This window comes from Emys orbicularis, chromosome 7 (assembly GCF_028017835.1).
Source record: "Emys orbicularis isolate rEmyOrb1 chromosome 7, rEmyOrb1.hap1, whole genome shotgun sequence".
Taxonomy (NCBI): Eukaryota; Metazoa; Chordata; order Testudines; family Emydidae; genus Emys; species Emys orbicularis.
In genome coordinates, this window is record NC_088689.1 from 14,681,529 (window position 1) to 14,702,936 (window position 21,408).

The 21,408-nt window shown below is 42.3% G+C and overlaps 1 protein-coding gene across 1 annotated transcript in view; it reads right to left on the reverse strand.

The window, feature by feature from the left end:
• HSPA12A (heat shock protein family A (Hsp70) member 12A) overlaps positions 1 to 21,408 on the reverse strand; it is a 53,119-nt gene that overhangs the window by 13,634 nt on the left and 18,077 nt on the right. The window contains exon 6 of the mRNA XM_065407573.1: positions 20,343 to 20,459. Within this exon, the coding sequence (XP_065263645.1) occupies positions 20,343 to 20,459 (117 nt within the window). The remainder of the gene's footprint in view (positions 1 to 20,342; positions 20,460 to 21,408) is intronic.

Below are 21,408 nucleotides of genomic sequence, written 5' to 3' on the forward strand. Positions count from 1 at the left end.
ATATTTCTCTATAGTGCTGTCTGTATTTTATTGCATTTAAAAAAAAACTCAAATCAAAACGGTATTTCATTGTGTCTTGTAACATGGCAGACTAGTCTAGGGAGAAGAAGGGTCATTCTTGAGAACACTGTGACGATGATAATTCTGCATTTCAAATGACTGAGGACTATTTAGTTCTCTGGAGCTACTCAGAGCATCGCTATATTGAGGTAGAATCCAGACCTAAATGTTTGTTAATTTGGAGCCAGTCTAACGCTTTCCAAGCCTGCCATGACGTATTATGTTTGTTAGTCACTAGAAATTATTTCTAACTGTCACTAGCAATGTTGTAGGAGTGATGCACTCCAGTGGTCCCAGCTTCTACAGGCAACAGAGTGAGCTCGCCAAGCTAAGGCCTCATCTGTATCAGCGAACCAACTCCTTGCCCCCATTCAGTTGTCCATGCTACAATACACAATGGATCTTGGGCTGCTTCTGCAGTCCAGAGACTAGGTGTTGGAGCATCCAGAGACCCTTGGAGATAGAGCATGCACAGCTGAATGGGAGAGGGGCAATGGCACACAGAAATACCAGTAAGAAATACCAGTACTAGTACAAGCACCAGCAGTGCAGCACTGCTGATGGCTCAGTACTAAATGAATTATCCATTTTTATTCCTTTCTTTTAATGTCTTTTTTTTTAATATGTACTATAAGATAGGTGGCCAGATTTGACCCCCATACTTATGTTGGACAGTACCTTATTCTATAACTAGCCCCACTGAATTTAGTGAGACTACTTGTGGTGTAAAATGCTACCCAGCATGAGTAAAGGTATCCAAACCGGGCCCATAGTGAACTGAGCACAGACCACAAAGCTTTCATGGTTTGTGTGCTTTCAAACCAATGAACAACCTTTGTAAACTTACTCTCACTCCATGGAGTGGGAATTTACTTACCATACAATTTCTCCATTTCACCCTTCCCAGTAGTGGTGGGGAGAGTGATGCTTTTGTTGGAAGTACAGGTCTCTTATGGTTGTTACAAATGAGAGGAAAAGAACAAGGTGATGAGAAGACAAATGGTGAAAAAATCACTTTTGTTGTGCTGAGCAGTCTGGCCTGAGCAAGCATTTTTAAAACAATGATGATTTTTTTTTCACCATTTGTCTTCTCATCCCCTAGTTCTTTTCCTCTCACTTGTAACAACCATAAGAGACCTGTACTTCCAACAGAAGCATCACTCTCCCCACCACTACTGGGAAAGGTGAAACGGAGAAATTGTATGGTAAGTAAACCTCACTATTTACCTCCTTTCTATTTACCTCAGAGCCTGCACCCCCAGCCGGAGCCCTGTCCCGCTCCCACACCCCAACCCCCTGAGCTAGCCTGGTGAAAATGACCGAATGAATGAGAGTGGGGAGAGTGAGCGACGGGGGGTGGTGGTGGGGGAATGAAGTGGGTGGGGGGCTGGAAAAGGGGCAGGGGCGGAGCAAGGGTGTTTGGTTTTGTGCTTGTATAAAGTTGGCAACCCTAACCTAGATGGATGTGAAAATAGCAAATTCGGGTGCAGGAATTATTCCTAGCTACTCAAAACCTGGCCGAGGCCTCTTGGTGCTACCACAATAATAACAACTAGTGAAAAGTCACCACACTTTCTTCAAATTAATACAGTTGTTTTATTACCCTCTAGACCAGTGGTTCTCAACCAGGGGTCTGGGGCCCCCTGGGGGGCTGTGAGCAGGTTTCAGGGGGTCTGCCATGCATGGCTGGTATTAGACTTGCTAGGACCCAGGGCAGAACACCAGATCCCCGCTGCGCAGGACTGCAACCCGGAGCCCCAAGCCCACCACTTGAAGCCTGAGCAACTTAGCTTCGCCATGCCCCCTGTGGCGTGGGGCCCTGAGCAACTGCCCTGCTTACTACCCCCGAATGCCAATCCTGGCTTTTATATGCAGAAAAACAGTTGTTATGGCATAGCTGGGCCATGGCGTTTTTATAATATGTTGGCGGGGGAGGGGCTCAGAAAGAAAAAGGTTGAGAACCCCTGCTCTAGACCTTTGTCTAGAGCATCATCAAACATGCACAGTGTACAGAGGACTGTCATGCCAGCCAGTGACCACCGTTGATGGCATCACACCAAGCACCATGTAGTGGAGTTCCCAGATCCGTCTCAATCCTGCAAATCCACGGATCTCTGCGGGGGTCTATGAGGGCAGCACCAGGCAGGGTTAGGGTGTCCATGCACTCCTCTCCATGTCGATGGACAGTTTGAGAGCAGGGTGTGCTGGGGTGTTTTGGTCCATCCCTGGTGACATGGCCAAAGAGCAAGTAACACTGCTTTTGAATATAATGAGCCACTGAAGGAAGGCCAGATCTCTGCAAGATTGTGATGTTTCACACAAAGTCAAACCACATTATGCTGAGGATTTGGTGCTGATAGCACACATGGAATGCCTGTAGCCACTTCAAGTCTGCCTCTAAGAGAGGTCCAGGTTTGTGATTAGTACAGCAATTTAGGTAGTACACAGGTTTGTTAGATCTTCAACTCTGTCTCAGCGCAAAGATATTTTTTTGACCCTGAAGCCCAAGAGTGAGATTTATGTATTGATCATCTACCTAGAAAAGGCACTTCCATGGCCCCCATTACCTTAGTCTCTGAGCCCCTATCGTAATTATTCTCACAATACCCCTGTGAAGTAGGGAAGTGCTATTATCCACATTTTTACAGATGCGAACTGAGTTACAGAGAGGCTATGTCTACACTACCACTTACATCAGCAAAACTTATGTCACTGAGGGGTGTAAAAAAACACACCCCTCAGCAACGTAAGTTACACTGATGTAAGCAGGGGTATGCACAGCTCTATGTCAGCGAGAGAGCTTCTCCTGCCAACACAGCTACTGCTGCTCATGGGGGGTTGTTTAATTCTGTCAATGGGAGAGCTCTTTCCCATCAGCATACAGCAGCTATGTGAGAGATCTTACAGCAGCTATACGCTTTCTAGTGTAGACATGGCCTAATTAATGTGTCCAAGGTCACACAGGAAGTCTGGGGTGGAGCAGGGAATTGAACCCACATCTTCTGAATCCCAGGCTAACACCCTAACCTCTGCACCATCCCTCCTCTCTTATGAGTATTGCTTTTGAGATGGTGTGAGCAGCCTATCCTGAGCCATTCCAGGAGACTGGCCCCCATCTCCATGTGACAAAGGCTGGGGAAGATAAACGGAATTCCTGCATTAGAACCAATCCAGGATCATGTCTCTAAGCAGCCTCCCTCTGGGAGATACCAGAGTACTAGGGAGTAGGATTGGGGGGATTTTTCCTGGATTGGTATTTCGTTTTAAAGTTTATACATTTGTTAGGTAAAACAAAGATACCCATTGGGTAACTTAAACGGAGGCACAGTGATTTACACCAGCTGAGAATCTAAATTCACTGGCTCCAAAGCATGTTCCTCCTCAATGATAGTTCCACAAGGGAAAAAAATGGGAAAGAGAAGAAAAGAGCAGTTTCTTCCCCTTTCCTCAGAGAATAGGTTGTAGAAGTCTCCTGATACTTGAGTGCTATTTAATTGTAGGCAAAAATGCCTTGGTATTTTAAAACATAAATTTAAATATCATACTGTAGAAACAGTATCACCCTTCTGGCAAAAATACAGGGGAAAATATATTTTCACAAGCTGTGATGAAGCTAATGGCTCATTAGATAAAAGAAAATTAGCTAAGGACTTGGATGACTTGGAACTACAGGTGGCGGCAGCAGAGTTAATAGACCAGCAGATCCTTCTAGGGCTCAACTCCTACAATCAGATCCATGCAGACAGACCTTTATGCCTGTACAGAGTCCCAGTGAGGTGTAATGGTCAATGTGCAGAACAGTTTGCAGAACTGAGCCCTAAATCAGTGTTAAGGGTCATGGTAACTCCATGAGCTGTGTACCTGAGCTGCCCCAGAAGCAGAAGAGAGGCCAGTCTTTGTCCCTCGTTCCCCCTTGATCCAGAAGGGAAGTAAGCTCCACCAGTCTTTTACCTGGCCCAGCATACTTCCCACTCCCTATAGAGTCCAATGTGCGGGCCAGCACAGGGAGCGGTGAGGGGAATGGAGTCAAGGCATCACCCAATCCATACTCATATGTGCTGCAGGGAGCACAGCAGTTCCACCGGGCTGATCTCCCCCTTGTATTGTGACCTGAGATGCCAGTAGCCCACTCAGAGAACTAAGCGAGAGACGTGAGGTTGAGAGATACCCCTCAGAATTTCGTTCGGTTGCAGAAAGCATAAGCCTGGTTTTGTTTAAATGAAAGTCATTCTCTTAACCATACAGCTCCTGATTCAGCAACACACGTAAGGCAGATGCACAGCTTGAAGCATGTACATAGTTGCATTGGTTTTAAGGGGACTACTTGTGTGCTTAATAGAAATGCAGGTGCTTCAGTGTTTTGCTGTACTGGGGCCATAAAGATAAATAACATATATGTGGAGATTTAATTAATGCATGGACAAGCAGCCACTTTGCAAGCTGGAAAGTACGGAGAGTATGGAACATATATTAGTTATATGTGTAGTAGTTATATTTTCCCCCAATGAGGTCTTGGACAGGCCTCTGCAGGCACAGCTCCAAATGGGCATCTGCAGGCACAGCTAGGGTAATACCCTAGTAGAGGCACCACTACGGGCACTGTACACACATGTAGTAGAGAGTTCCTGCCCCAAAGAACTTAGCGTAGTTAGACAAGACGAAGGATGGGAGAAAAGTACTGTAGTACTATTATCCCCATTTGATAGATGGGGAATAAGACAGAAAGATTAAATGACTTGCCCAAGGTCACAAAGAAAGTCTGTGGCAGACCTAGGAATTCTAATTCCACAACTCCTGAGTTCCAGTTCAGTGCCTTAGCTTTAGCTACAAGCCCAAGCTTCCTCTCACAGCTAATTAGGCAGCTATTTAATTTGAGCATATAAGTGCTAGTTGGTGTGTGCAAAATCTGCAGGGGCAGCTGTAAAGTTGGCCCTATATAATATCTGCATAAAGTTGATGTGGGTTATTACGGAACTGAGTTCTACAGGTTGGTACCATTCACCCAACTGTTATTACAAATAAACAGCAGCTGTGAATAAATGGCAAATTTTGGGTTTACCGGAATATTTACTATAATTGCTAACAACAGGAAAGCTGTGATCGCAAGTTGTGCACAGCACAGCATTTGTAGGAAATGTATTCTGTAACTGAACTAAGACAGCGCCACTGCAGCTGGAAATTAAGTGCCTTATGAAATTTACACTGTTTAAACTAATCAGTTCACTGTGTTAACAGATTTGTGATAACATCGCCCGCTTAGTGTGTCAGTAAGTGAACTCTTCTCTAATCCTCCGTTTTTCTCACTGGCTAGCACTTTCTCCAGTCCCATGACATCAGACTGGGATGTCACAAATAAACAACTGAGACCTAATTACACAGCTGAGCATGCCAGCAAAGAAGATGAGCAACAAGGGAATAGACTCACTGCATTAGCACCAAGAGGCTCACAAAGGGGTAACACATTTCAGAAAGCTACCTGAACAACACGCTTAATGCCATGGTGTTAAATCTTTAGGTTTGATACGTAAAAAGCCTTTTCCCAAAATATTTGAAAATCATGACACCCTCACACGCATACATGCTATGATTTTAGTTTTCAGAATAATCAGAGACTTACATTACAGAAAGTAATACATGAATATAACAGAATGAGGTCAGATCACCTAGTTTACTCAGTCCACTTATCTTCTTAGGGCCAGATTCCCAAAAGTGCTAGGCACCCACAACTGGAGCTGGATTTTCAAAAGAGTTCAGATTGCATTTAGGCACCAGAATGAAGTGAGAGAAAAACGGGAGCTCCTGGGTGCTGAATTCTTTTGAAAATCCAGACACTTCATGTAGGTGCCTCAGTGGGAACATTTTTGAAAATCTGACCTGGAGGGCAAGTCTACACTGCAGCACTACAGCGGCGCATTGTCTGGTGAAGACGCACTATGTCGACAGGAGAGAGCTCTCCCGTTGACACAATTACGCCACCTCCGTGAGAGGCAGAAGCTATGCTGGCGGGAGAGTGTCTCCTACCCACATAGCGCCGGGGTGGACAGCGCTTAAGTCAATGTAACTTGCACCGCTCGGTGGGAGACTTTTTCACACCCCTGAGCAACGTAAGTTACATCGACTTAAGCGATAGTGTACACAAGCTCTGAGTGTTTTCAGACTTCAATCTTACCAGGGGCTGAGCTCCTCAACTCCCACTGAAGTCAAGAGAAATTGAAGACACTTAGCACCCTGACTTATCCTATAATGTGTTATTTTTTTAAAATACATTCATGGCTGTAGCTTCTATTGCTGCCTTTACTTGAGGCCAAAACAATAAATTATTTGCCCTCCCCAAAATATTTGTATCTGTCTTCTTACAGCGGCGCCCATCACCTCAGTATCTGAGTGCTTCCCAAGAGACAATAATTAAGCCAACACTCTGGATATTTGTGAAGAGTCAGAAAACAATTTTCATAAGAAAATTCACATTTATGAATTTATGAAGAAATAGACAAGGTTACCTCTAAAAAATGTTTACTCTAGTGGATTAAGAATGGGAATGGGAGACAGGATGTCCCAAACTCTATTACCATCTGTGCTACTGATTGCACGTAACATTTTGCATTTACAAATGTAAATGTAGTGGGTAATTATCGCTATTCTCATTTATCTCAGCATCAGCTTCGCCATCTGTGAAATTAAGTGACAAGACAAGGATACTCTCACCTATCGCATATTTGGTTATAATCAAGTATAATTTTTGGATTTCACTTATGGCAAAAGGCAGTAGCCCCATTTTGCAGATGAGGGAAACTGAGGCTAAGAAAGCTTAGCTGACTTGCCTATGAAGCAATGTAGTCTAGCGAACTGAGCACTAGACTGGGAATCAAGAGACCTCTGTTGTATTCCCAGTCTTGATTTGGTAGTGTTTTACACACACACTGCACAGGAGTAATTGGCTATGCAATGTGAAAAGCATGGGAGAATTAGCCCCTGTGTAATACAGGCAAGATTAATAGCCCTCAGTCTTATAACTGTCCTGTTAGCTTCCCTTGAGACCCCTCTTATCTCCCCTTTTTCTAGCAATGGAGTATAAACTGCTACTATATATTTATACAATATTTATCATTGTTTTAAAAATGCTTGTGTGCTGGCTGTCCAGTCCTCTAGCCTTCTCCACCCTTTGTTGATATATTCCTCCTCCCTGTCATCCATTTTGGTGCCCTTCCTAGTTTACTTGGTTTCTTCCCTTTTATTTTCTGACACCCACCTCCTCCAGGAAACATTTCTGTGTCTGGCATGTTCCCCTCACTCTTCCTGGTAAGCACAGACAACTGTTGCTATGCTCCTCAATTATCTCATTAAGTGCCCACTTACAGGTTCTCCCAGACCCCAGTGGCCTCTGCCTTCTTATATTTTTGACTTCACATATTTTACCCTCATTTCAGTTTTCAGCTCTAAACACCTCTACAGTTTGAATTGGCATCCACTGAACCAATAGCTTCTTAAACCATTCCTAGCAGCTGCACAGTCACTTATAATCTTACACGTGGTTGCCCTACAACACTTAGACCCTAGGGATGCCTGGAACATCTCTGAACTCTGGGAAAGTTCAAACCCAGATACAAACTTAGTGGCTCATTAGTCATCTGTACGGAACATACAAGTGTCCCAAAGACAGGAGCTGAAAATTCTAGTAAACCAGTGATACAAAAAGCACAAACAAATAATGCAGCAATGGGTCAATATCCAAGTTTAATCATTCAACATCAACCATTAATTACATCCTCCTGCATCATTTAAATACTGAAAGCACAAGAAAAATGCCCTCTGGGTTCAACAACCCCGCTAGTGGAAGCCCTGTAATGGGATAGAAACAGGATAGATAATATGCAAGAGTCCTACAATAGTTTTCCTTGGTCTTCCAGGGCATCTTATTCTAATGATTTCACACCCACTTTGCATAATCTCTCAGAAATGTTTTCCACTTGAATTAAATTAGGCATTTTAAATATTCACATAAACAATGATTATGGAGTTCTGAGGCCAGGATCAGCATATTACTCATTAATCTCATCTAAAATACTTACTACCAGAGGAATTTTGCAGTAGCCAAAGATATGGTAACCTACTTACTTAGACACACTGTTGAGGAAGCAAATCAGAAGAGAAAACTGTAAGTGGGGCAGTAGACAGAGCAATGGTAAAGCAGAATTCCCATCTTCCAGGAAGTCATCTTTTCCCTCCACAAAGTATCTGCATGACCCCAGGTCCATATGGGGAAAAAGTGGTCATGGCTAGGGTCAGGTGGGGAAGCAACTGCATTACACATGCTCCTCACCAAAACTGTCGCTAATCTGAAGGGGAAATCAATGGAGAATTAATGCTGTGTTTGGCAGCATAATCTCCAGCAGCACATGCTTTGGAATCATGGACTGCAGCTCAGACAGGGAGTCATTGGAAGCATGGGTATTGGCCCTGCCACGCTCCCATGCTACAGAAAGGGGAAAATACCCAGCAATAAGAAGGAAGGAGAGTTTGTCTAAAGAGTGCCATGAAATCTGTGGGGTGGGGACCCAGGATCCTATTGGATTTGTGCCTCTGAATTTGAGACCGCTTCCCTTGCCCATTCCACAACCCTGGTCCTCCCACAGACTGGGGTGAGACTATGCAGACTAATAGCTATGTGCAGTTAAATGCACCCAGGCTATGTCTACACTAGAAACCTTACAGCGGCACATAATTTTGTTGACACGAGTGGTAATGTAGACATAGAATCATAGAAGATTAGGGTTGGAAGAGACCTCAGGAGGTCATCTAGTCCAATCCCCTGCTCAAAGCAGGACCAACACCAACTAAATCATCCCAGCCAAGGCTTTGTCAAGCCGGGCCTTAAAACCTCTAAAGATGGAGATTCCACCACCTCCCTAGGTAACCCATTCCAGTGCTTCTCCACCCTCCTAGTGAAATAGTGTTTCCTAATGTCCAACCTAGACCTCCCCCACTGCAACTTGAGACCATTGCTTCTTGTTCCATCATCTGCCACCACTGAGAACAGCCTAGTTCCATCCTCTTTGGAACCCACCTTTAGGTAATTGAAGGCTGCTATCAAATCCCCCCTCACTCTTCTCTTCTGCAGACTAAATAAGCCCAGTTCCCTCAGCCTCTCCTTGTAAGTCATGTGCCCCAGCCCCCTTATCATTTTCGTTGCCCTCCGCTGGACTCTCTCCAATTTGTCCACATCCCTTCTGTAGTGGGGGGACAAAAACTGGATGCAATACTCCAGGTGTGGCCTCACCAGTGCCGAATAGAGGGGAATAATCACTTCCCTTGATCTGCTGGCAATGCTCCTACTAATACAGCCCAATGTGCCGTTGGCCTTCTTGGCAACAAACGCACACTGCTGACTCATATCCAGCTTCTCGTCCACTGTAATCCCCAGGTTCTTTTCTGCACAACTGTTGCTTAGCCAGTCGGTCTCCAGCCTGTAGCGGTGCATGGGATTTTTCCTTCCTAAGTGCAGAACTCTGCACTTGTCCTTGTTGAACCTCATCAGATTTCCTCCAATTTGTCTAGGTCACTCTGGACCCTATCTACCTCTCCCCCCAGCTTAGTGTCATCTGCGAACTTGCTGAGGGTGCAATTAATCCCATCATCCAGATCATTAATAAAGATGTTGAACAAAACTGGCCCCAGGACTGACCTCTGGGGCACTCCGCTTGATACTTGCTGCCAACTAGATATCAAGGTGCTATTAGTAAAAGAAAGACGGGGAAAGGACAATATTGCGTTTCCTAGGACCTGAGCTTTAGCAGAAGCAGATGAAGTACCAATACAATTTCAGAAGTTGGAACTTGCTTGAAACTGTCAGGAACTGAATGCACAAACTCCCACTCTTTGGCATCTGCTCAAATTATTGGGGACTGATTTTTCATGACTTTATGCCATGCTGACCAGATGCTCAGTATAATCATATGAATTTATACTGATGATAAATCCCATTTGGTCCAGACGGTATGGTTTGGAACATGAACAATCCACGTCAAGCATCTATCTAAGGGTTCTCTCATTCACTAATGGCATTTCGGCAGTTATTATTCTACATCTAGTGCCTTTATCTAGCCAATAGGCCAATACTGTAGCCCACATTTTCATAGTGCATGACAGCACCATTTGAAAGCATACGGCATGTGCCCCTTCTTGAACAAACTTTCCCTTAGTATCACTTGCCTCTACCTCCCTCCTCCCCTTCCACTCCAAACCCCTGGAACGAATCCATCACAATCCTACATGTCTGCTTTCACTTCTTCCTACTTTCACTCTCTTGCTTCCTAGGCTTCTCCCAATCCTTTCGGTCTATTGCTGTCAGATCCTCTGACCCTCTATCATCTCCTTGTGCTGCTCTGGTGGAGCAAAGGGGACAGAAACTGGCTGGAACTTGCCAGCTGAGGATTCCCCCAGTGTGAGGGGTCCTTAGTTGGCGTAGAAGTGCCACCTCCACTCGTGATCCTGGTGTAGGGGACATGCCAGAGGAGTGTGAGGGGAGGGAGTGCTACCATCTGCTGCAGATTAAACTAGCCATTCCTGGCTGTGTGCCTTTTCTAACGTGCTGTCCCCTAAATGCCAAATACTTCCAACTTCTCCAAATATCCTCTCTCTTCTCCTTCAAGCCCATTTCTAACAGGACCATTTCCTAACTTCTCCTCCTCTCCAATAAGGTCTCTTTGCCCTCCTTTTCCTGAACTATTGTTCTGAATCTTGTCTTGACACTTAGTGTTGCAAGACTTTACAAAGATAGCAAGACATGTTCCTTGCCCCAGAAAGCTCTCTCTATGACATAATAATACAAGGATGACAGATGTACAAGACAGCTTCTGGAACGCAGTGCTGACTGCTGTTTAGTGTGGAACTGGGAATTAGGACATCTTTTCATTCCCTACTGTGCCACACCGAGGAGGAAGGTAGCCTCTCTATGCCTCAAGCATCTCCATTTGTAACATGTACAGAGCAACACAGCTGCCCTCACAAGGTTGTCTTGACACTTAACTAATTTTAACACCTTTGAGATCCTGAGATGAAAGGAGCTATCAAAGTATAAACTATTCCCACTATGGTTTATTTACAAAGGAGTCTTCGGAATTACTTAGGGTACACTCTGATGATCCTTACTCATATTGGGTAGTACTTATGCTTGCGAGTATTGACTAGTATAATTTACTGAAAGTAAGGGTTGTGGAATGAACCCTAAGTCTGTGCAGACTATATTATTGGCGAAGGAAAAGGACCAAAACACTTTATAAAAAGCTGATAAGGAATCTGTCACTATCCAGTGCTTTTCCCATTGGCCAAATCCACAAGAAGTCCTTAATCTCTCCCCTTTGTGACTGCGGTGTCACGAGCCTGCCTTGGTGTATCAGTGAGAAGGAGCAAATCACATCTGACACCATGACAGCAACATCAGACTCACTGTGAAAAGACTGAAGTTATTCAAGTGCTCAAGACTATTTAAAGAGTTCAATAATTTTTTTCAGTTAGCATTTCTACTTGATCCTTCTGATTTTGAAGGGAAATATTCCTCACACTAGCTGATTATTTAATCTGAGTGGGTAAAAAGTGTAGCAGTTTTGAGAAGTCTAGAATGTTCTTGCACTATTAGCAGTAATCAGACATTTTAACAAGTGAATTAACATAGAAAATATCAATTTAATTCAACATGGATGCAAATACCAAGTATTTTCACTGAGTACACCATCAATCCGAACATTGCACTGGCATCTCATCACAAGCGGAGTTTAAAACAAGAATTCAACCTGCATGAAAAACTTTCATCTAACTGCAATGAGGCATTGGGAAAAATTTCCCCTTCCTAGTAAAATAATTTTCTGTTTAAAGAATAAAGATGGTTTTGTGGGTAAAGCCTGAGATTGCAAGTCAGGAGATCTGGATTTGATTCCTCTATTCTTGGCTGTGCTACAAACTTCCTCTGTGATCTCTTTGCACATCACTCAGGCCTGAATTTGCAAGAGGGTCCAGTAATTTGGGAAGCCTCTGTTTCTGAGTACCCAACTTGAGACATATAGGGACTGGTTTATAGAAGTGATGTGCATTGGAGCATCTACTGAAGTCAGTTGGAATTGTGGGTGATTGACACCTTTGAAGATCAGGTAGAAGGCATCTCAAGCTGGGCTCTTATACATGTGCCTGCTTATATTCTTTAGCCATTTCCAATAAAGTGAAATCTATTTGATATTTCACTTCAACCTACTAATCTGTTAATAAGCAAGTCCCATTATGGATGCAGAAAGTACAGCCTGTAATGGGGCTTATTACCAGCGGCTGTTCAGAAATTGGGGCATTCAGTTAAACAAGACGAAAAATGTACCTTCATCCCTGGTGTATAATTGGTGGCACCTAGAATCTCAACAAGGAATGCAGTTTGCCTTCAGCATGATGTTTGAACAATCAACTAGGTGAGGTTGTAAAGGTGCCTGCGGGTGGCACAACCACTTCAAGGTCAGGAAATCCAAGTATCTTTGGTAGCTGATTAGATGAACCAGTTTGTTCTAGATGGCTAAGTTGTCTCATTGAGACAAATTTCTCTGTTATGATTGTTAGATTGTCTAAGTTTGTTTTTCCTCCAGTTATTGTGACAGAGCTAAGAGTCCAGGTTGTTTGGGTGCCTTAACTGTGCATTACTGTACTTCCAAATGTTTGTGTTTCTTTAATTTTAACCTGAACTTCCTCAGTTTCTAAACACTGCTTCTTGGAAACACGTCCATTATCAACACACACTCCCTTCTCAACCCCATCTTCTCAATTTTGCTAACTTCATTTACAAAAAAGTGAAATGCTTATGACATGCACTGAGAGCCCAAGAAGGCAGAGAGCCAGATACCCTGCCTTGGAGCTCACAAGGTACTAGGACCACGGGAAGTGGGAGTTCCACAGGAGAGCTGAGAAGACAGGGCGCAGGAAAAGCTGTGGAGCTTAGTTGCTCTGCTTGATTCCTGGCTTGCTACCTAACCTCTGTGCATCAGTTTCACCCCTTCTCCCCAGCTTTCATTCATACCTTTGACTCCTGCTCCCCATCAAGCCTCTTAGTTCCAAAGCTCACAAGACCACCTGCAGATCCTAGCATATCAGCAGGAACAATGGGCCAATGCAGACTTCACAGGAAGCCAAAACAGGAGCTGCAATCGATGTATGGATTATGGGTGTGTAGGAGATGATTTAGGAAAGCAAGAGGCCCAAAGGTCCACTAGCTCCAGGGGAGCCTGTGGACTGTCGGGTTGCAGGACCTGATGGAGCCAGGAATATCCAGCTGCCTGTGTTGGGATTTGCTTCTGATGGCTGCCACCTCCCTCTTATTCACTTGTATACATGACAGCACATTCTAAATCCCATGTATGAACAGGATGAAGTAATTTTGTAGCGGTGCTCACTGAAGTCAGGAACCCCTGGATTCTACAGCCCTCTCTTGAGCCCCACAAACTTCCCTTTTTGCTCCCTCAAGCCGACATTGTAGTGCAATCATCACGCGAGGGGCTGCCTACTGACTGTGGTGTGTGCGCGAAAGGGTGACCGTCTTGCTGCCTGCTCCCTGCTGGTGGTGTGTTTGTGAAGAGTCTGCTGCCAACACACAGGGCACAGCGGAGTGTGAAGATCCCGCTGCTACCAGCCTCCCCCATGCAGGGGAGATGGGGATTCTGTTGCCTCCTTTATGCAGGTGCTGAGATTATGATTTACCATCCCTGCTGGCAGGGAGCCAATGAAGATGGTCACTGGAGAAGGACAAAAGCATCTGTTTCATGCTGCCTTTAAGGTATCCTCATAGGAATTAGATTGCTGGTGGGAACTGCCTCAGATCTCCTTCCTTGCTCCAAAACTATGACTGTAAATTTAACATCAGTCTGGATAAGGTTAATGTGTACATTGCAGAAGAAATGCTTGCCAAGGTGAAGGGCTGTGCTGGCAGGTCTTCAGGCAGAAACAGGACTGCACTAGCACAAATTCTGTTCTTCCACTATGGTAATTTTGCTGCAGCTAGTTCCAAAATGACGGTTGCTGAAGGATGCATTTATGCAGTAGATGAAGTCATAGCAAACAGGGGCATTACAGTAATCGTGGACTGCATTATATTACATTTTACAGGGTGCAGGAAGCCATCAGCCATACGGCAGCTGGAATTTTTATGCCTAGCACTCTGTTTTATAGCCTATTAGACTCTCATGAGCTCTCCGATGTCATAGGTTATATTTTTGCAGGAATATTCTCTGCACACTGTATATGCCCACCAACTGCCAAGACTGAAGTGCTTCTCTTTACTCACGTACCTTCTGGACATTACAGTGTTCAGCAGGCTTCCCCTTACTTCTCTACCATAGGTTCTTGTGGATCAAACTCGTTCTATAAAGAGACCTATGCAAACTTGGTTAAAAAGAGTTTTGTGTAGGAAATTTTGATTTTGCCAAAAAAAAAATTTGATTTTCTGTTCGGAAAGTTTAAATGAAATATTTCGTTTTGGGGGTGGGGTCAGTTCAAACTGAAACATTTTGCCTTGTAGAACCAAAGTGAAATGTTTCCGGGCCAGGTTGACATTAATCTGTGTCCACCTGAGCTGCTGCAGTGCCTCATGGAAGTTATAGTTTGGTTGCCTGATTGCCCCTTTAGCCTCTGTGGATTGGTATCCCATTAGGTACTGTGGTCTTTCCTCAGGAAGGACGGACATTCTGATTTTTCAATCAGCTCTACTATTTTCATTTATCTCATAAGCCTTTCTGTGCCACATTGGAGCTCTCTGTTAACATTTCCACTTCTAAGTACAGATGCTCGCCTTTCTACATAAAAGTACAGTGTGGACTTCAATGAAGTGAGACAATTACTACGGAAGAGATTCCAAATGCATTTCAGGGAGGCTACACACAGGTTCACACTGTGAAGTTGTGCAAATTTACTTCCTAAGCACAGAATAATATCCACCTGCTCTCTTACCAGGAACATAATGAAAAGCCTTACATTTTACTTGCCTCTAACAAGTCAAACCAAACAAACCTTGTCCCAGGCAAGTGGATGAGTAGAATTTTGCAAAGCTGGATAAAATTTCTCACCTAGTCCATTGCCTGGTGATTTCATGTAAACCTATTTGCAGTTATTAAGAGGTGTAAAATGAGGTTTGTTAGCACATTTCCCACTATGTAGATCTTCACCCCATGACCAATATACTTCCCTAATTATTCATGGTTGCAAAATTCAGCAGTATCGCTTTATAAACACATTAATGCTTATGTTAAAAAGAATTCATGAACATAAAAGTGAAAGTATTGTCAGAGCAAGATAACCCCATGAGCCTCTGATAATCAGGACAATCAATTCATTAACACAATTCTGTCTCCGTTAACAAGTGCCATTAAAGAAAAGTCTTCTGTCTCTCTAGAGCCACTAATATGTCTAAATCCATTTCCTTTCCTATGCAGTTTACATCAAAGCCTTGCTACAATGCAGTTGGCTGCAGTATGAGGACTTCACAAGTTCAAAACATCATCTTTGTCTTTAGGCATTAAACACCGGATCTACACTTAAAGGAAAAAAAGGCTATTATGGCAGCACTCAATAGAAAATGAACCACACTGTGCATTGCATCTCAGTCTAAGTCTCTCTAGCTTCTTAGAAAATGAAGGGAGAATTAAGTAATGAAATAATAATACAATACAAACTAATACAAACAGCAGCAGCAGCCTTTCAATGAGACCTAGGCTCCTAAGGGCCAGATTTTCAAAGGTATTTAGGCACCTAAAGATGCAGATAGGTGCCTAGTAGTATTTTCCAAAGCATCTTGACAGGGAGGGCACCTAACTCCAACCACAGGATCTGTTTAGGTGCTTATACAATTGAAAATCTAGCCTAAAGGCCCTTTTGAAAGTGGGACTTAGGCTCCTAAATCACTTTGGGGCTTTTGCAAATGTTATCCTGTCTGTAGTTTTTTAACAGTACTGAAGAAAATAAATTACACTCCTCCCACATGTATGGAGCTTGAGCCTGCAATCTTTAGATAGGCATAGCTTCCACTGAAATGAATGGTAGTTAGACCTGAGGTAGAGCAGGTCAACAGGACTGTGTCATGAGGTCACATGGTGTATGTCGTACACAAGAAGGTAAGTTTGGTGAATTGGAAAGCTTCATTCCATTGTGGGCTATAATGTGCTGAGGGTGATTGCATTTTTACTGACCCTTAATGCAATACTGTTTCTCCAGTTATGATTTTGCTTTCTGCTGATGTAGTCTTCACTGATTATAACCAAATTCTGTAGGAAGTCCTTACATTTCTATTGTTTTTGGTTTCCTGTCTCTCATAATATTCACTCTCTATCCTAGAGGAAAGCCCAGACTACAATACATTCTGGGAAAAGATTAAGTATTTAATTGCTTTGACTTTTTTTTTTTTTTTTTTTAAACAGTGCCTTCCAAAAAGCAGACATCTTTTCTGATGGAAAATGTTTGACAATAGAACGGATGTACACAACTGAGGCAACAGCACACAAAAAAAGTAATGGCATGTTGCACTATTTTATTACAAAGAACATATTTTGAAATATCTCTCCGGAGAGTTGCAAAATATTCAGCTTGGTAAAATAGCTACAAATGGTTCTATGTCAGTGTCTCATTGAATCAGAAAGCCATTTCTTCTTTGCTCTTTTAAATCCACTTACTGATGCTGGAAACCTGATCATCAATTTTTTCCAATACATTTTATATGTATATCAATATTGATGATAAACTATCCAGCATTTTACATCTTTAAAGGGATGTACATATGAGCATAGGAATTGTCAGTTGGATCAGACCCAAGGTCCAGTCCTGTAATCTCTCTCTGAGAGTGGCCTGACCAAATGCTTCAGAGGGAAGTATAAGAACCCTGCAATAGGCATATATGGAGTAATCTGTCCCACACATTAGGTCTTATCCTGATCCCTAATAGTTAGATATTGACTTAAGCCCAGAAGCATAAGGATTAATATCCCTTCCACAAAATTTGTTATAATTAATTACAACAAGTATGGATATTCTTGATATCCATATAAATGTCCAATCCCTTTTGAAATCTTGTTAAGTTCTTAGCCTCAATGACTTCCCGTTGCACAAGAGTTACACACTCTCATCACATGTTATGTGAAACAAGATTGCCTTTTATCAGTTTTGCATTTCTCACCTTTTAATTTGGTTGACTGTCCCCTCTGGTCCTGACCAACCTAGCCTGTAAAAAATATTAGTTAAGCCTCAAAACCAGTCTGTTAGGTACATATTATTACTCCCTTTCTACACAAGGGCGAAACTGAGGCAGAGATGATATTCCAAAAAGAGCCAGAGTTAACCCACTGGAATTCCTGGCTCTGTGCTTAGTCCTTTAGATCAGACTTCCTCTCTCTATATTTATATGAACTAAGCATGTAATTTATTGTATTCCCTGTTATCTGTCATCAAACTACAAATCTATTTTGAGAGACTCGAATACACAGTATTGAGATTCATAGAACCTACAATGAAACAATGTTTACAACATCACTAAATAACTGCTCAGTTAACTGACGTTTATAAATCTGCAGGCTAGTTTGCTCTGCACTGATCATATTTCACAAACTGTGCTTTACTTCCTTACTTTACAGCTTCAGCATTCACATATTCCTGTCACACCCCAACCCGTTCCCTAACCCTTATTTCTACTGGCATATTAAAGAAATTCCAGTCTGCAGTTCCCACTCCTTCTTTAGTGCGCCTGAAGAAGTTGTAGTGAATCATGAGCTGGAAGAATGCCACTACTAAAAAGAGACACCCGACTAGAAATATTAAAGTCTCCTGATAAACAGGCTACTGCACCCGAATTTCATTTGTATGAAGGGGCACAATCAGAGGTTACAAGTGCCACTCAAAGCAACATATTACAGCAACAAACTGCTAGAAGATTTGGCCACTATTTCTCATTTAATTACACACAACGCACTTCTAGAAATTTACCATAAATGCTATTAAATAGTTTGGACAGCTTTCATCTTTTCATCAGAGAGGCCTTTACTGTACTGCAACAGGAATACCTCTTTCTGGCATACATAGCATAAGATTTACAAAGTCCTGAGAAAGCCTATTTTATGTTACTCCCATGCTCCAGGCCTAGCCCTGCTCCCCTTGAGCTAATTGCAAACTCTTGCTGATTTCAGTTGCAGCAGTGTTGGGCCCATAAGTCCCCTTAATGCATAACCACATCACTATACTGCACAATCTTTGGGTAAGAGAGAATAAAGAGAGGCAGGGAAATAGGGGGATCTCTATGACACATATTGGACATATCATAGCAGAGTTATATCCTCTACTCCTTTTTCACTGTTCCAGGGGATATTTAGCTTCTACTTGGAAACCCATCTGAGATGGGCAGAAAAGCCCTTTACCACAGACTGCAAAATCCTTTTCAATACTTTGTCTTACAAAACTGCATACTATGAGGTAATGACTGAATATGGTTATTCTTTGCCCAAGATATTCATACTTCTTCTGTTATACCACCTGCCCCAGCTCCCTCAGACAGATTCCCCCCTAGTGCTCACTGATGTGAGCCACCATCACACCATATTAGACTAACTAAAGTGCAGAGTATTTCCAATTACAAAGTGATCATTTGTTACCTCTTCATACTTTCCTCTACTTATTTCTATACCATGTTACTCTTGTGGCAGCAAATCCTCATTTTTAAGATACTTGCATGTTTCAATATTAAGTAGCAAAGGCTTATTTAAAAAAACAACAACATTGCAAGTATTGGTTTGAGCAACAGGGTGGATCTGATAGTCGGAATATATAAGACTGCAAGACAGTTACAAAGCAGAAGAATCAGTTTTCTTCTTTTGTTGTTCTATTTCCATGTTTAAAGAGTCAATTTATGTTTCAAGGATACATTCAATTATTTCTCCATTTCCTTTCATTTTTCTTCAGCTGTTCACACATCCTCATTTAAAGCCCTATCAGTCCTCACTATGTATCAAGCTTGCTGATAAAAAACAACAACACAATCACAGACACAGACACTATTCAACACCATTCCACTGTGCCACAAATGAGAAATGTCAATAGAGCTACTCTATCCTTCTTACATAGCTCCCATTTCATGAGGACACATGCACACAGACAGCAGGCAGACAACAACATACATAGATAACAGATGGGTCTCTAGTGTTTCGGATTTACCTATAACTGTGTCCTTCCATCAGAACTTTAAGTGTGTTTTGCTTCTGGCACTATGATTAGCAATCCCACAATAAAGACTGTTAAGAAAAATGTTGCTCAACATTAGAGATAGGAAGAACAGAGTCCAAAACACTTGGGTGCCTCCCTGTAATGCTTTGGGGGGTTACGTGCGTACCCCTAGCACTCTTACAAACTGGCAATGCTGTCATTGGGACATGTAGTTCTTAATGGCCAGAAAAATTAAATACAAAATGAAGATCCAAACATAGGTGCTGGAACTAGGGGTGCAGCAGCTCCCCCTGGCTTGAAGTGGTTTCCATCATATACAGGGTTTACAGTTTGGTTCAATGACTCTCAGCACCCCCACTATATAAATTGTTCCAGCACCCCTGTATCCTAACGAAAAGAAGGATATGTACATCTAACATAGCAAAGACACAAACTGAGTCTGAAATAAAAGGACAGGTAGACACTGTATGAATTTTCTAAAAGGATTTCAGGGTATTTTAAATGCACATAATCTGTTTCTGAAGTGAAATTCGTATTTGCATTTAATTTTCTCTCCAGGCTGTCCAGATCATTCCTATCGTGGGAATATGGGCAAAGGGGAAATAATTCCACAGAGGAGGATTTCTGCTCTCCCTCTTCTTACTTTATTTTTTTAGTTACGATGCCAGTGTTGACAGTTAAGAAAAAGCTGTGACTAGTATTTAAATTGTCTGGTTCTTGGGCCTCAGTTCTGCATCTGTTCCATATGCAGAGCTCTCACTGAGTTCAGTGGGAGTCCTGGGCACAGAATGACTGAAGGATCAGAGGCTGCAATGATGGGTGCCAACATAGGAATCTAGATAGATAGCTCAGGCAACTACTAGGGTGAAAACATACCACTTGATACATACTGCTTTTGGGTGGCTCAGCCCTCCAGTGTTTCTAACCCAGTCCATTTCATAACTCTCTGGCCATATTTTATGCAGAATATATCTTGCTAGTGATACTGAACAAATGTTTTAGAGTGAGTCTAATTACTAGGGATTTAAGGGGGTTATTCCTTCTCTCTCATTTCACAGTCTTACCTTGTATGCGGCTTGTCTCATAAACTGCTTTGCAGGCTGTTTCCAAATAGCAGGGACTGTTATGACCCATCTTACCTCAGAGTTTTCAAACTCTGAGCCAGCTTGATCACTGAGCTCCTAAACCAAATGAAAACACAGAGATAAGATGTAAAATTGACACCAGCTGTTTTACAAGTATATATCGTTTTTGGCTGGCTCCGGAGAAGGTAACTTCCCCTTTTCATAATTTCTTTAATGTTATGTCTATATTACAAGTCAGAATGTTTAAATCACTAGCCGACATTTCAAGAATGCTCACAATACCAACACTGGGGGTTACAGCATGCCTTCTCCAGGAGGCCCATTGAAAGGTTTGGTGCCGTTTCTTAACATGGAACAGGAAGAGTTAGTTTTTCCAACGAGGAGTTCAGGTTTTGCTGAACATAACAGCGTATTTATGTATGTTTATGGTAAAAGTCTGGTCTTTGCAGACACTTTAAAGAATTCACACTTTCACCCTGATTAATGTACAGCAAATTATTTGTTGTAGTACTGACAAACCTCGTATTTTACAATCTGAATTTGTCAATGGCTGCTTTATACATTGCCCATCTTTAAATCAATCCATTTTTTAAAAACAGAGTCAAATGTAATTTCCTCTTACTAAAAATCTGAAAACATTTGACTGTTGATGGCTTGAAAAAATTTTACTTTTGAGCAAACATTTAATAGTCGCGTTTTTTTTTTCTTTTTTTTAAAAGAGCTTGTAGTCCATTTGCAGATTAGGGAATATTTGTGACATGTTTTGGGAAAGGTTCCAAGTAAAATGTCATTATTATATGTCCTATTTAAATCTCCATCCAAACAGGGTAAACAACAACATCCTTTAGAATGTAAAACATTTTTCTATATGCAATTCCCCAAGGTGTTGTGTTTGCTTAGCTACAATACAATTCAAAACTTGCGGCAAAAAAGCAGAGATCTGATATCACCAGGACACTTTGTTTGATCCGATTATTATACATGCAAAGTAATGGTCCATTTATACTGCTTATTTTACACATATATGCAGAACGTCATATCATAG